This window comes from Anopheles marshallii, chromosome 2 (genome assembly GCF_943734725.1).
Source record: "Anopheles marshallii chromosome 2, idAnoMarsDA_429_01, whole genome shotgun sequence".
In the NCBI taxonomy this organism is placed as follows: Eukaryota; Metazoa; Arthropoda; class Insecta; order Diptera; family Culicidae; genus Anopheles; species Anopheles marshallii.
Window position 1 is genome coordinate 16,864,981 of NC_071326.1, and position 14,243 is coordinate 16,879,223.

Here is a 14,243-nt window from a genome sequence, read left to right on the forward strand (position 1 = left end):
ACACACGCACACAGTGTGTCCGTCCGTCGAGGTTTTAGTTCGCCGCATGCATTTCACTTACTACTTGGCTGTCTATGAAAATCATTTATAATACTGAACCGGTGAACCGATCGTGACGATCGTATGAGACGGCAACACATTCCACGCAGGGATGCGTTCCAATAAATTCCTGCTCGAAGGTTTGCCGACCGACCGTTTTGGGCCGGAGCATCCTTTTGCTACTCTAAGTGGGAGTGATCTGTTTCGATCATCTTTGAACTGTCGTGTTTGTTGTAGTGATGATAACGGTTGTTACGCAAAATGGTTGTAGACAAAAAAAAAGCAAACGAATTGTACGAATTTACTGGTGACTAGAGGCGCGCATAAGCGACGAACTGATGGAAAACTGATCGAACCAGTGGTCGGTAAGGGAGGAAACAGCGGAATGGGTGGGGTAGTCGTAAGTTAGATTTGTACTTGACTTGCGGTCGCTAAATGCAGTTGATGGGGATGAAGATGCAGCTGGCTGGCGGCCGATTCGTGGTGATGTTCGTGCAGCTGATGAAGCGATCCGAGATGGTGCTGCTCGAGCAGCGAGGCCGCATTCGCTATCGACGACAGGGACGAACTGGACGATGGCGATTGCTGTAGCTGATGGGTGGACTGCTGGTTTTGGTGCTGCTGCAGCAATAGCTGCTGCTGTTGCTGTTGCTGCTGTTGCTGCTGCTGGTGCTGGAGGGATGGTTGGTGCTGTTGCTGGTGCTGCTGCTGAAGTTTCGGCGAGGTGCTAAACTCAAACAGATTGGTATTGAAGTTGCTGGTGCTCCATCACGTGTACTCCGAACGCCAGCTCTGTTGTGGTTGTGGTGAAACGAAAATATTGGAAACATTTTTATTGAATGAAATCGGTTAAATCTCGCATTGCTGAAAGCAACGATCGATGATGAGTAGGTACAGTATGGTTTCGAAATAATGGACGTGTGAAACCTACCATTGAATTAAGTCCTAGATGGTACGATTGCGAATGTGGGACGACTCCTCCACCTAACGAGCCCGCACCACCGAAACCGTTCTGTAGTCCACCGGACGTTCCGAGAGCTCCCATGCCGGTCGTGTACCAGCCACCGTGCATATGCGTGTGCGCTGGATGTAATCCTCCAGATAAATGGCCGTGTTGTCCTAGCGGAGGCAAATATGGAGCAAATGTTCCCGTTCGCATTAGAATTTTAGGTTATTTATTATTACATTATTAATTACAAAATATTATAAATGATTGTAGAATATATTCTTATCGTTTGTGACTTACCCATCGATCCGGGGAAGGCTCCTGGGAAGGAGGGTTTATGATCGAGCGGTTTCATCAGGTCTCCGAGATGGCCGCCGAGTGGAAGACACGAGCCGGGAATTCCTTTCTTCTTCTTCGATTTGGACGACAGCTTTCGATTTCGCGTCTGGATGCCTTCCTTTTTCATCGTCAATGGTCGGTTAACCTACGGGTGAAAGTAAGCAAATAGAAATAACCAACATTAAACATGTTGTATTGTCTGTCAACTGAATTGCCTTATTGTGGCACAATGTTTCGATGGACTTCCCAACACTTATATCTCGTTAACAGGCAATGTTAATGTGCAAAACCAAACATCATCGTTGGATTTGACCAGATCGCATAAAGCAATGCCTTCTTCTATCTTTTGCATATCATCGTCGCAAGTAACACGCAAGACCACCAAAGTAGACCTCAACGCAATAGCGCACACACACGCGCCCTTGTGCACACACCGGGTTTGCATCATTTGTTCACGAGCACGCGAGGCAGTGAGGCGGCGCGTTCCGGTCGATTTACGCGGATGTGCTTCCCGGATTCTACGAGCGGGGAACGCGTGCTACAGCCGACTAGGTCGCACGCGCCACACAGATGCATCTGCTAAAGCACCTACTCCCTCGGCCGGAGGGTTTCGTTCCGAGATTGTGCGCTAAATGCCGCGTAAACGATGATGCCTATGACTATGATATCGAGTCATCCCTCCCGGTGGCAGTTTCTGGGAAATCTGTCCTGCTCAATCGGGTCGATTCTTTCGCTCGCAGGTTTCCGGGCGGCAACATCCATCGGAGGGAATGCCCCCGAGCATCCGGAGGGCCCATAATTAGTGCACGATACCCAAGGTGCGAGGGAAGATGCGCCGAAGAGAAGGGGGAAAGGAGTTGGGGGAAGTGCGGGGATCGGATCGAAACGGGCCCTTCACAAACCATATGAAATAAATCTTGATGCAAATCAGCATTCTTGCGAATGCGTATACCCTTTCGCTTGCGATCAGGCCCTGTGATCGCCGTCGTCGTCGCCGTCGTTGGGTGAAATCGAGCGAAGTTATTAAAGCGTTAATTGGCGTTCTGCATGCTACATCTAACTTCATTACGAAAATGAGCAGTGCTGCCTATCCCTGTTTTAGTGGCGCGCAGCACTTGGGAGTTCTTTGCCGGCTTTCTCCCGCAGCACTGTGACACCGTGCCGACGGGGACCTTTTTTCCACTCTCTCTCTCTCTCTCTTTCCCTCGATGGGATAAATGGTACTGATGATTTTTCGAAGATAAATTGAATCATTAAAATTTCTTTAATTACGAAAATCTTTACCCGGCCGAGTTTCGGTGCACTCGTCCGGTAGCTGGGCGAATGGTGCAATGCCGCAAGCTTATTATCGAGTTTACACTCGGCTTAAGAATTGGTTCTCGTCTTTACTTCTACCGGTGAATGTGCTGCATTTTCTTTTTTTTTTTGTTGTTGGCAGACTCTGCCGATACGGAGGCCAGCGTAATGCTAGCCAGATTCTCAGATTGGTCGAACGGATAACGATCTACAGTACCAGATCTCCGATCTCTCATCTTTCATCTGGCTACTGGCACACAAATGCGCTTCATGTGGAACCGAAATGTGCTTTAGCTCAAATTTCAACGTTTACATGAGTACATACACGCGCGCGCACGCATCAAATTGGCAACATTTTAGTGGCGGACAGTGCAGCAAGTGCAAATTTCGCTAAGGTTCTGGTGTCTCCAAAAAAAGACCGAAGAGTTTGAGTTCCGGTTAAGTATTTGAGCGAAAGGCGGAAAACTCACCGGCACAACATAGCCGTGCGTCCCTTCCAAATCGGTTGCAGGTTTGATCTTGCCCTGTGATCGTAATCTTCCATGATTCTTCATTTCCTGTCTGCCATCAATTGTCGAAGCAGTTCGTTGCAGATTACCGTGCCCCGAGCGGGTCCCTCCTCGGAAAAGCGTATATATCTGTCAATTGTCAAATTGGGCTTGGGCAGAAATGTGCAATTGCGGTGGAAGCGTGGAGTGTCCCAGCAGCAAAGTTGGGTGCGGTCATGTTTGTTTGCGTGAGGTGAAAGAAGGAACCATAAGAAGGAACGCATTCATGTACACCAAAAGATGCAGGATAACCTCCTGCGTTGATCAGGTAGGAACTTGAACCTTAACCGTTGTCACAAAGCGAAGGATCTGATGTTTGCGAAGGGTGGGCGAACAATGCAATCTGCAATTGAAACTATTGCAGTATTGCGTGCAGCTATTCTCTTGCTATTTCTTTTGGGTTAGAAGGTTTTTTTTTTCTATCCAATTTCACAACGATTTTTGTGTGGTTGTAAATCGAATGAACAAGCGTATCAATTACCGCAAATCCCTAATGCTTTGGCAAGAGTTAGAAAAAAAATAGGATCTAATTTTTGCGTCGGGGATAGTTTTTAACATTTCTACCTTCACTTTATTGACCATCTTATATCACATTGAAAAGATCATGTTTAACTTCACAATAAAAGGAATGAATCATTCTTGTGTTGGACTTCAAATGTCTGTCAGTAATAATGGAACTCTGTGCTGGAAGACAGAAGACATTGCATATAGCACTCCAAACTTCACACCAGCGCTGTTTTACCCGAGATCTACAATTGCCAACGCGCACAGTTCCAAAAGGTGTCACATTCAGCGAACTTCAAGGGCCCACCGGGTAACGTCCGAGATCGCAATCGTATTTGTCATTCAAATTAAGTTACGTGCGTCGTCTGAAGGATGATAATTATCGCTCTCCCTTGGGTGTGCATTATTCCTACACCGTTTCGGTAAGAAATCCGCACCAACCGCGATCGCACGGCCACACGTGGGCGGCTATACTGCTCAGACCACCCCACGGTTCATCGCACATTGACAGCTGTCAGATGGGAGTTTGATAAACGCTACCGAGCGCAGTAGATTTGTCTTCCTCCGCATCGCGTACGGTGGTGATAATTGTATCTAAATACCATCGAAATTGCAATACTCTCTCTCTCACTTCCCGCCCGTTTCAGCACGCGGATTACTGCATCTCGCGCCCTACGTGCAATCGAAATCCAACGCTCTGGTGTCGAACGTTATCAATCATGGTACAAAAGCACCATTTACGTGTAATACGTCTATAAATGATAAACAATCGGCGTAAACCAAATGGCCTGTTTTATGGGCAGTAAAATTGCACGTAACAATATCAATTACATCATGATCGGCAGCTATCTACACCACACCGCTGATAAGGTCTGCAAGGTAGCGGTTGCATTTCGGTCACCATTTCTTTCGGAACTCGATAGCACGAGTTTTTCTCACCGCATATGTGCCCTGCGTGACTTCGCTCCCGCATTGTGACGCGTGGTAATGAACGATCGGTAAAATGACGCTTAAGCCCTTCTTTTTACAACCACTAATCAACGTTAAGTAGATTGGGGCCAGGTTCGCGATAAGATCGGCCCGAAAAGATCGCAACGTGTCACGATAATGCGAGGACGAACGCCGGACAGTTTGGGATCAGGTTCATCCACGAACTCCGGGGGCTAATTGCGGTGGCTGTGATAAAGCCGTTCACAATATGGCGATGTACAAGCGCTGATCCAATCGGTTACTGAGCGAAACGCTGCACGCACTGAACGTGCCTGATGTTATCAACGGTATGTCAGGCGATATGGAAGCGTTCAGGTCACACCGATTACGATTCGGTTTGACAATTGTCGTTGGTTTTATGATCGCTACAGTATCAAACTGTCACAATGCGTAGGACAGTATCATATTTTTCCAGTGCTGCACTAAAACATGCAAGCTTCTACCAACTAATATCCCAATTCGTTTTAATCAGTGTAAGGCTATTTTCTCAGCAAACATCCGTTTAATCAACACACGGCCTCAAACCAGACGTTACGGACTGGATGTCAAATTTTCCGTTTTTTTTAACTCACATTAATCCAACAGAACGGGAGTTGGTATGGAAGCAAGTGGGGAAAATGCTACTTCCTCAAATCTCACTAACATTTCATTATCCACCACCCTATTTCTCGTTCCTCACCCAGTTCCAGTGTATCCATTCCAACCCCAAATAACTACCCTACACATACACACACACACACACACACACACCGCTTCACAAACACATTATAATGATAATTACTATTATTACGGCCATAACAATTCATTTATGCTGCGCTAGGCACATCATGGTAATATTTCAATATCACCATGTGGCTTTCCCGCTTCTGTCTTCTCCCTGGAGCATTTTTCTACCACAAGCAAACACACACACAACCACAAAACACACACAATCTTTTTATGATGAAAATGAAAAACCGAGCGTTTGGACTTATTTTGTCTCACCGACCGTTTCGTTTCTTTGTCTTATCAATGGACCATTGAAACGGCACCACTACAGCGCATAACATCCGATGGCTAGGGTAGTTTGTTCGTGTGGTACATTTCTTTTCTTTCGTCCGTGGTCCGTGGAAAGGGGTTGATTTGAACTTGATGTAGTTTTAATTTTTTAATGCATTTGTTTTTACGTTGCTTAGCCATTTTGCTACACCGGGTTACACCGTTCACGGGAGTGAAACTGCGACGTTCAGTGTCTTTCAATCCACATTTCACATTTCAAAGATGGGCATGGCCGGAATTGTCTTCAGACGCTTGGAAAAACCTTTTCTTTGCGGGTTGTATTTTGTGGGCTTAAAAACTGTCCGCGAGAGGTAGGGTGTGTTTGTTCCGAGACCACCCCTGACCCCGCTTTCTCATGCCCATAATCCACCCTCCCAAAATATTTTCGAAAAGTCGTGTCGCACGCACACATTATCATCGGTTCCATTATCCAGTTGGTGCCCTTGGGTGCGTTGGGTCAAATTTTTGCTTCGTTGCATGAAGAAACTCCCCATAAACCTAACCTGGTCAGAACCTGCACTCGGCCAGTTTTGCATAAATTTGAATAATCACTTTTTCATTCAATTTCATTAGTTGTGGAAGGTTTTGCAAGCGCCGTTGGTCGGTTTTTTCTATCATTCGTTGTTTCATCGTAAAATGTGTTATCTATTAATGTGTTTTTCACTATAACTGAATTAAAATTTTGTTTATAGTTTTTGAATTAATTATTTTCAACTAATGGTTTTTGTTCTTGTTTAGAATAATGCTACAACTTTTATAGATTTTCCACCAAACGATTGCTATTTTGCGACAATTGTGTCGTTTAACAAATTCCAATAATCGCTTTGAAAGTTACTTAAACCATCAAAACTCTCAATTGAAACTGCCCCTTCAGTATCCACCCAACATGTTTCTTGCTATTTGTCCATTTTATTTGTCACACGGCGCAACCTTGGCCACGATGTAACGCAACACCCATCGCGAACCAATTTTCTCGCGGTCCATCAAGGCAACTGCATCGTTAGCACTGGCATCTTATGTGGCGCATGGTGGCGTTTTTCCTGATACTTCACCAGCGTCACCCCTGGGTCACATTCATTCGGCCGTCTTTTCAACTGTCAGTCAAAGGTCCGCGGACTGTCGCTGACGAAAGCTGACAACCATCCGTAACCATCCTGATCGGTAATGGACGCGGTATCATTATGCTTTCGCTTTTATGCCCCTACCAGCAGAGGAACTGGCGAGAAGGATGGCAATTGAAGGTTGTGAATGACTGGGCTTGACAATTCTTCACTTTCTGCCCCATGTCAGATGCTTACAGACATTGGCTTTTTGACGAATTTCCGAAAGGTGCTGTACCTTCGGTGCAGGTTGTTGTTAAACCTGGTGCAACCATTGCAATGCGCTCCACAGTCCACACGCTAGGAAGAGGCTATTGGAGTCTATGTTTTTTGCTTAGTTTTCGTTGATCGCGGCATTGCAATGTCATCGAGGAAGAGGTGGCGGAAATAAGCCTCCTGTTTTTGTTCTTATCTTTGAACTAATTTTCTTTGCAGCATTCGACGATTTCCGTTGAAGCGTTTTAATCTTTCCCCCACAACACTTTCGTCGCCATTCACACTCATGACACATCCTGTTCCCGCAAGTATATGGACGATTAATAGGGAAGGAAGCTGATTCTAGTTGAACGAGCATCGACCAGCCCTTCGTAATTCTTTCTGGTTCCTTTGTGGCCTCCAAAAAGAGGGTGGAACCGCAAGGCGTTATAGTCTGCCCGTTCTTTAATATTCATTGTACCGAATCTGGTCCGACTAGCACAAAGATCACCCTCTCGAACGAATCAGAAGTAAATCAATCTTATCGCACTTCCCAAACCATTTACACCCTATTATCGTGCGACTGGTTCGCCGAGAGGGTCGGAGATGATGGCAATGACTGCAGATTGATTATCCTCTGTGCATCACCGACCAGATTTTCGTGGTGGAAAATCATCCCGCTTCCCGGTACCTGATGTTGGGCAAGTGTACTACGAATCAAATCCACAATTCCCACACCCCGCCGTGGTGCTATTGGTGTCATTGAAGACGGCGTGTATGAAGGGACACACTCCTGCAGGACCCTCGTACGTGCGAGGTTTGGGCAGAAAAAGCAAGAGCAGTGCCAATGACACGTGCCAGAATATGAAGCGCCACAATCTTTACCCTCTATTCGGCGGTGAGTATCTAGCTATATCGTGGTCTGCCAGACCTGGATGATGGGCAGATTAGAGGATGAAGTTAATTTCCTGTTCAAAGATTTGATTTCATTTTTTATCTTGCATACTGCACACATTCGTCGGGGTGACTTCAACTCCCTCGACTATTCGCTCATTCCCTCCCCAAATACACTATTTGCTTTCAATTAAAATAAATCTAGCAACAAAAAAAAAAACACAATATATTTTGCTAGGAACATCCGTTTCCTCGGCAGGTAAATTCGATGTATTGAGCGATTTTTCGGAAACCAAACAGCGCCATTTGCATAGCGTAGTGGCGAGCTACGTGCGAGGTCGTTAATGTACGTGTTACGCTACCCGAAGCAACACAAATCGTCCTCCCGGATATCCTTCGTAACACGCACTACGAATATTAATCGCTTCCGTGTTCCATGTCGTTTGGCAACTGGCACCGGAATTGACCGATGGATGGCTAAAGGTTCTTGATCGCTACCAGGATCTCTCCACCTCTACAGCATCCGGCCCAATAATGGGTCATTATTTCGTTTCTCCTCGACCACTTCTGGCGGGTAGATTTTATTGCTTTGACCCTCTCCCGAAGCCCGAAGCGGAACTTTCGGAACGGCACACCGGATAATCCATGCCGGGATGTCGTCCTCCGATCGCTACCATCGCTGACGATCAATCTATCGATTGATTAAGTTCTTCGGTACATTGCAATTTATTGCATCCCCTCCGTGCGTGTTCTCGCCAGCCATGTAATAACACACGGGTGGAAAGTCGTAACACACTGGCCGGTAGCAGTACTTACGTTGTGCAGCTTGTAGTACAGCCCGCAAGCGTTGCAAACTGGTTCGCCACCCTGATTCCTTCGCCATAGGGTGGTGGTGGTCGTTTTGCAGTTGGCGCACGATGTACCGGCACGTCGGGCGGCACTTTGAAGCGACTGAAAGAAGACATAAAAAAAAATGCGGGAAAAGAAAATTAACAATCATACATCAACATTATCGATGGGGGAAAAACATTCTACAGTGTGTGCGAGTGAGAGAGCCGTAAACGATCGCAATTATTGCGTCAGTAGTGTTTGCGATCGGTAACGGAAGAATTGCCTACGCGAAGAGTTTTGTCTAAATCTCGCAACATTTGCTGACGAAACAGCATCGCTGCTGCCGGGTGATGCATAATCTGACATGACATTTATGAAATTCTGGAATTTTACCACCCCGCAGCAAAAGACGCGCGGTAGACTTAAGCACATCCCAAAACCTGATCCCGGATCCGGACCCGGGGTAGCGATCAAGGAAAGCGCATCCGAATAGCCTCGGGAAAAACAATTACGCTTGAAATTGATTTATTACACCCATACAGCCTCGTGTCCGTTCACCGATCGATAGATTGTTCAATTTTAAAATCATATCTGGAAAACTTTGATGGCAACCGACAGCCCGGGTGTGTACTTCCCCGAGGGTAGTAACCAGGGACGGAACCGGGTGTCTAATTTTGCTCAATGTTTTTTCCTGGTTTTTGTGCCGCAAGCGAAGTTTCGTAGCGTGAACGGCATTGCTATGAAGCTATTCGTAATGGGGACATGGACCGTTGGGTTTTAAATTTGATTGTAAGCTGGGTGCTTTGACTGCTTCCATATTTTATTTTTGGGGACATTTCGATTCTTCCGTAGAAAACCAACCGGTACATTTGTAGTGACGTTAAATTTCACCACTCTTGAAAGCTCATCACGTTGATGTGGTGTATGAGATTAATTTTATGTGTTTCTTTTACGTCTTACCGACAGACACATATTAATGTGTTGAGTGTTTTTTTTCTTTCCATCCATCCTGCCTCATTTTGGATGGATCGCAATTGTCCAAATATCGTAAATCGGTTCGTTAGTCAATCATCACATTTTTTGACAGCTAGCAGAAATATTGAAAAAAAAGAAGATGATTTATGTGTTTTTCCTCCCATCACTAACAACCGTAACATTTCAGTGTCGTTATCTACTCCAACGGAAGGCATCGTTCCGCACTGTACATAACGCTTTACATAATGCAACCTGAAGGTTTATGCATTTTTAAACATTAGTTAGGTGGAATCCAATCCATGCATGAATGTTATAATTGCTTTATTGATTAAAAATTACTGTTTTTTTTTTGTTTTTATTCGTAAAACATTTGTAGTTTGCTTTACATCACTGACCGATGAGGCCGGATCGACCACAGTGGAAAGCTATTTATGATGCGAATGCGGGCGTTGATTTCTTCACCACCATTATTAATAAGCCCACATCCACCGAAAACAAACACGATGATGAGCTTTTTAAAAGCAATAGAAATGAAGCTAATGTCCAAACTATCATCATGACCGTATCGCGTGCGGACAGGGATGAACGAGGTTAGAGATGTTGTTGGTATATTTTGTCGTGGTTCACGTTTTTGCTGAATTCATTAATATTTAGCTGCTCGTTGTTGTATGTTTGTGTTCGTTTTTGTTGCTGTTGTTGTTGCTGTTGTTTATCTATTGCAACAACCAGTTGATGTTTACCGCAACGAGGAAGAAATAGTGTTCTCTAGTTTGAAACTTCAAACACCCGGAATGATGGATTAGGCTTAACACTTTAATTGTCCGCTATTGCTTTGGCTTTGTTTTGCTAATGGTGCTGCTCGCACCGGCAGTAGATAATGAACGACGTGCAACACAAGACAAATGAGGCATCGTTGCATAAACGTGTCGCACTTAATGGTTTGGAGTGGACGGAATTCATTCGTTTGTCATGAAGGTAGTGGCATTTTTTACTCATAGATGGTGTTGTTTGTACTATTATCTAAAACATTTTGCAACCAAGTACAACATTTTCTGATGCAATTAGATGTTTTAAAAATGAAAGAAAATTGTTCGGAAACAAAATTCTATCGAAAATTCATTCCTCAGCCGCACCCAGTAGGGCAGGAAGCTCATGCACTTTGGCTTGATTACGAAATAAATCCTATTTCCGTGACGGCACACTATTTATTCAAATGTCCTTCCCGTGCTTTTAACCATCACGCGCGTCCATCGACGGACCATCCCCGCGAGACACCAACACGCGCCCAGAATTTCGGAGTCGTCGAATCGAAATCGACGGAACTCCCGGAACACCCATTCCAGGGCTGCCCTCGCTATCCTGGAGCGGACTGTCGCATCATTTCCGCTCGTAACGCATTCCGATGGTAATAGCATTGAGAGTTTTCCAACGTTCTTGCCAGGAAATGTCCCTTATCCCCGAGTATTCATGTGGAGAACAATTTTTCCAAGGGTGAAAATGAACCGGATGTTATTGACTGGTGATGGTGTTATGGTTCCATGTAAAGGGCCCCCGGGGTGATTGTTCCCGTCCCCCCGTCCGGGTTCCTCACCGTGGTGACATTAATTATGACCAAATTAAATGTTCGAAGCCACGTAGCATGGTCTCGCATTTCTCCCCCCTCCGGTAAAGAAGGGTGGTTTTCCAATGTCAATCCGTGGCGCGGTAAAGTTGGGGAGTTTTTGTGATGTGAGTTTTAGCACGCCGTTAGACCATAAACTCTGACGCGTCAGCCACAAGGCTCACCAACACAGACGAGCCGAATGGAGTTGGAAAATCGGTGTTGGAAAATCGATAAAATCCATTTTGTTTTTCCTATCCGCCTATCCACCCTCGCACACACAGAGTCCATTGTTTCGGTGGTGGGTGGCAAAAGGGCGTTCGAACCTTTCGCTCTCCCGCTCGATTTATGTTTCACCCGCTCGCCTCCCAATCAACCCTTATTTTCCCATACCCGGAACGCGACAGACAATTGTTGTTGCACCGAAACAGCGAACTCCTCGGCAAGAAAAAAAAAAACCACAGAGCAGGCCGTGAAGCTGTGGTGCGAGTTGACGCAAAAAAAAAACAGTTCGCGGTCGCGTGAGCGCGCCCACAGAGAGCACGACGAAAACATCGCGCGTTTCAGTGTGAAAAGGTGCGCGAGATGCGAGAACGTGTAGATGTGCCGGAGAGCAGCGATGAAAACCGCGAGCAATCCATTTCCACGCCTACTTTTCAATCTCTCAATCGATGTTGGTCTCGTCTCGTGCGGAGTGAGAAAGATGGCGCGATTTGCGCCCGATGACGATTGCATCGACGACTGCATACAGATGCAGTTGCGTTGGGTTTGCACATATTAGGATGTGTGTTTTGTGCTGGTTTAGCGGGGCTGGGGTTTTGATACTGTACGAACAAACCCAGCCACCTACCCCCAGAAGAATGCGTTGCCGAGGGCTTGGACAACAGGCGGACGATGGTGGCGATGTTTTGACAGCTTGTGCGTACCATGGCGAATGGCGTAACCAAGGCAACGCCAAAAACCAAACACGGCGTCCAACGCCGGGTGGCGTCCTTTTGGGGTCGTTCGGGCCACTAGCTGTGGGTGAATAATGGATGAAACAGGTCGGTGCGGTGGAAGCGCGAGACACGGCACGGCAAAGCGGAAGCGTTGCAGGTGGTCAATCAAGGTCCGGCTCGGAATGGCAGTAGTTCATCAATTTTGTAGCTCACCATAAAACCGGCATCCAGCGGAAAGAAGATGGATGATGATAGTGGCCTGCTTCGTCTGCGTTCGCATTTCGATGACAATAAGCAACTGTAACCGTCCCACACGCATGAAGGGGTACGGTAGAACGTATAGTGGGAGCCTAGGCATCGACCACACAAGAACCACGGTGCCTGTCAAACTGACATTAACCCAATTAAAACCATAGCCCGCTCGTGTACGTCATCGGGCTCCCGGTTCCTGAATCCATTTCACGCATGTCACTCCGGGCCCGGCCGTGACTCCTGGCCACCGGCTTTAGGAGATCCAAATCCAATCCAATTCCAATCCATCAATCCAGTAATTGTTGTTTTCGTTTGCTAAGCCACCACTTGTTCCTAGTCTCTCTCTCTCTCGCTCTGTCTCTCCCATTCACTCGCACTCCCCCAAATGTACAAGCCCGCAAAGCTTTTTGGGATATCGTTCAGCTGTCAAACGATTCGGTTCCTACACACATATACAGGTCGTGGTCAGTCATTGCTTTCCGATGTTCGCAGCTTATGTCCGTGGCTTGAGAAGGGGGTTTGTGGACGTGAGGCGGACCATGTTAAAAAAAAAGACTAGAACTCAAACACATCGAAACGTTAGTGGCACTCGCGTGGTTTCCTATCATTTCCACATCCTTGCTCCATCCGGAACCGGTTCCGGTTGCGTTCCGGGTGTTTAAATAAAAAAAACAACACGCGGGTGTGTCCGGATTTGTGTGATTTTTTTAATGTTGTTGTGGTTTTCCTTTCCTATTACCTATCGCTTCGCTCGGCACAACAGAATCGATCGTGTCGATCAGTAATATCCGAAGCGCGTGCATACCGGGAAACTGGCCAGATGGAAGCTGGTACGAACCGCAGCCCCGAGTCAACTGTCAACAAAGGTGTTATTAATTGGTTTTTATCTGCGACTGAGTATCGATTTCCGAAATCAGCTTTAATTAAACGTCAGCGGGGAGGGGGGGAAATGAGGGACGCGCCCCGCAGCAGACGAAGGAGTCCGAAACGGAACTGGGAACTCAACACGCATACGAAAACCAGTAAGTGAGCCTTGTTCCCGGATGGATGGATGGTTTTTCGGTCGGGGCACAAGTTGTCGACTTGTTTGACGGGAACTGGTTCCTATCGATCGAATTTCGATGCCTAAACAGAGCTACGGCGAGCTGGAGGCCTGCGGGGTACGTAAAGATGGAGGGGGGAAAAGGTGCTCCTTAGCTATTCGTGTGTCATATTTTCGTTACTATTGCGGGCTGGCAGCAATGTTCCCTTCCAGTTCACGCCTGCGTCCACCAATTCCGACAGATCGATACGGATGGTGCGTGGTACCATTTAAATGATTTCAATGATATCGGGCTCAATTTTCAACTCTTGCCATCTTCTCGCGCAGCATTACGTGCGTGGGAATGGCATGAAGATTGTGCGGCATAAAGCATGGATGACAATTTAAATTGTAGCGCTGATTAGGGAATTTTAAATTGATTCAATTTAATTACATTTAAAAACATGTTTCATGCATACCAGTAACTTCAGAAGTTGTGTATGAATGTAAAATATCACAACAGATAGTTTCAATTTCCAACTTTTCATAGAAATATTTCAATAAAACAGCATGTTGAGCTGGCATCAGGAAAAAACCTTCTTCCATTTGATACCGATTATCGGAGAGCAAATACTTTCTGATCATCTCTAGAACCCTGGATGTGCGTAACCTTTCCTCCAAGAACCACAGCAAGAAATCACTCGACGTTAGTGCCGTGACAGAGGCGAAGGGCGCCC

General features: G+C 46.2%; 1 protein-coding gene across 1 annotated transcript in view; it reads right to left on the reverse strand.

Moving 5' to 3' along the window:
- Nucleotides 1–807: 807 nt before the first annotated feature.
- Nucleotides 808–14,243, reverse strand: part of LOC128710259 (GATA-binding factor C) — an 83,814-nt gene continuing 70,378 nt past the window's right edge. Inside the window, exons 4-7 of the mRNA XM_053805304.1 lie at nucleotides 8,706–8,840; nucleotides 1,286–1,469; nucleotides 971–1,158; nucleotides 808–831 (exon numbers count right to left, since the gene is read on the reverse strand). Of these exons, the coding sequence (XP_053661279.1) occupies nucleotides 808–831; nucleotides 971–1,158; nucleotides 1,286–1,469; nucleotides 8,706–8,840 (531 nt within the window). The remainder of the gene's footprint in view (nucleotides 832–970; nucleotides 1,159–1,285; nucleotides 1,470–8,705; nucleotides 8,841–14,243) is intronic.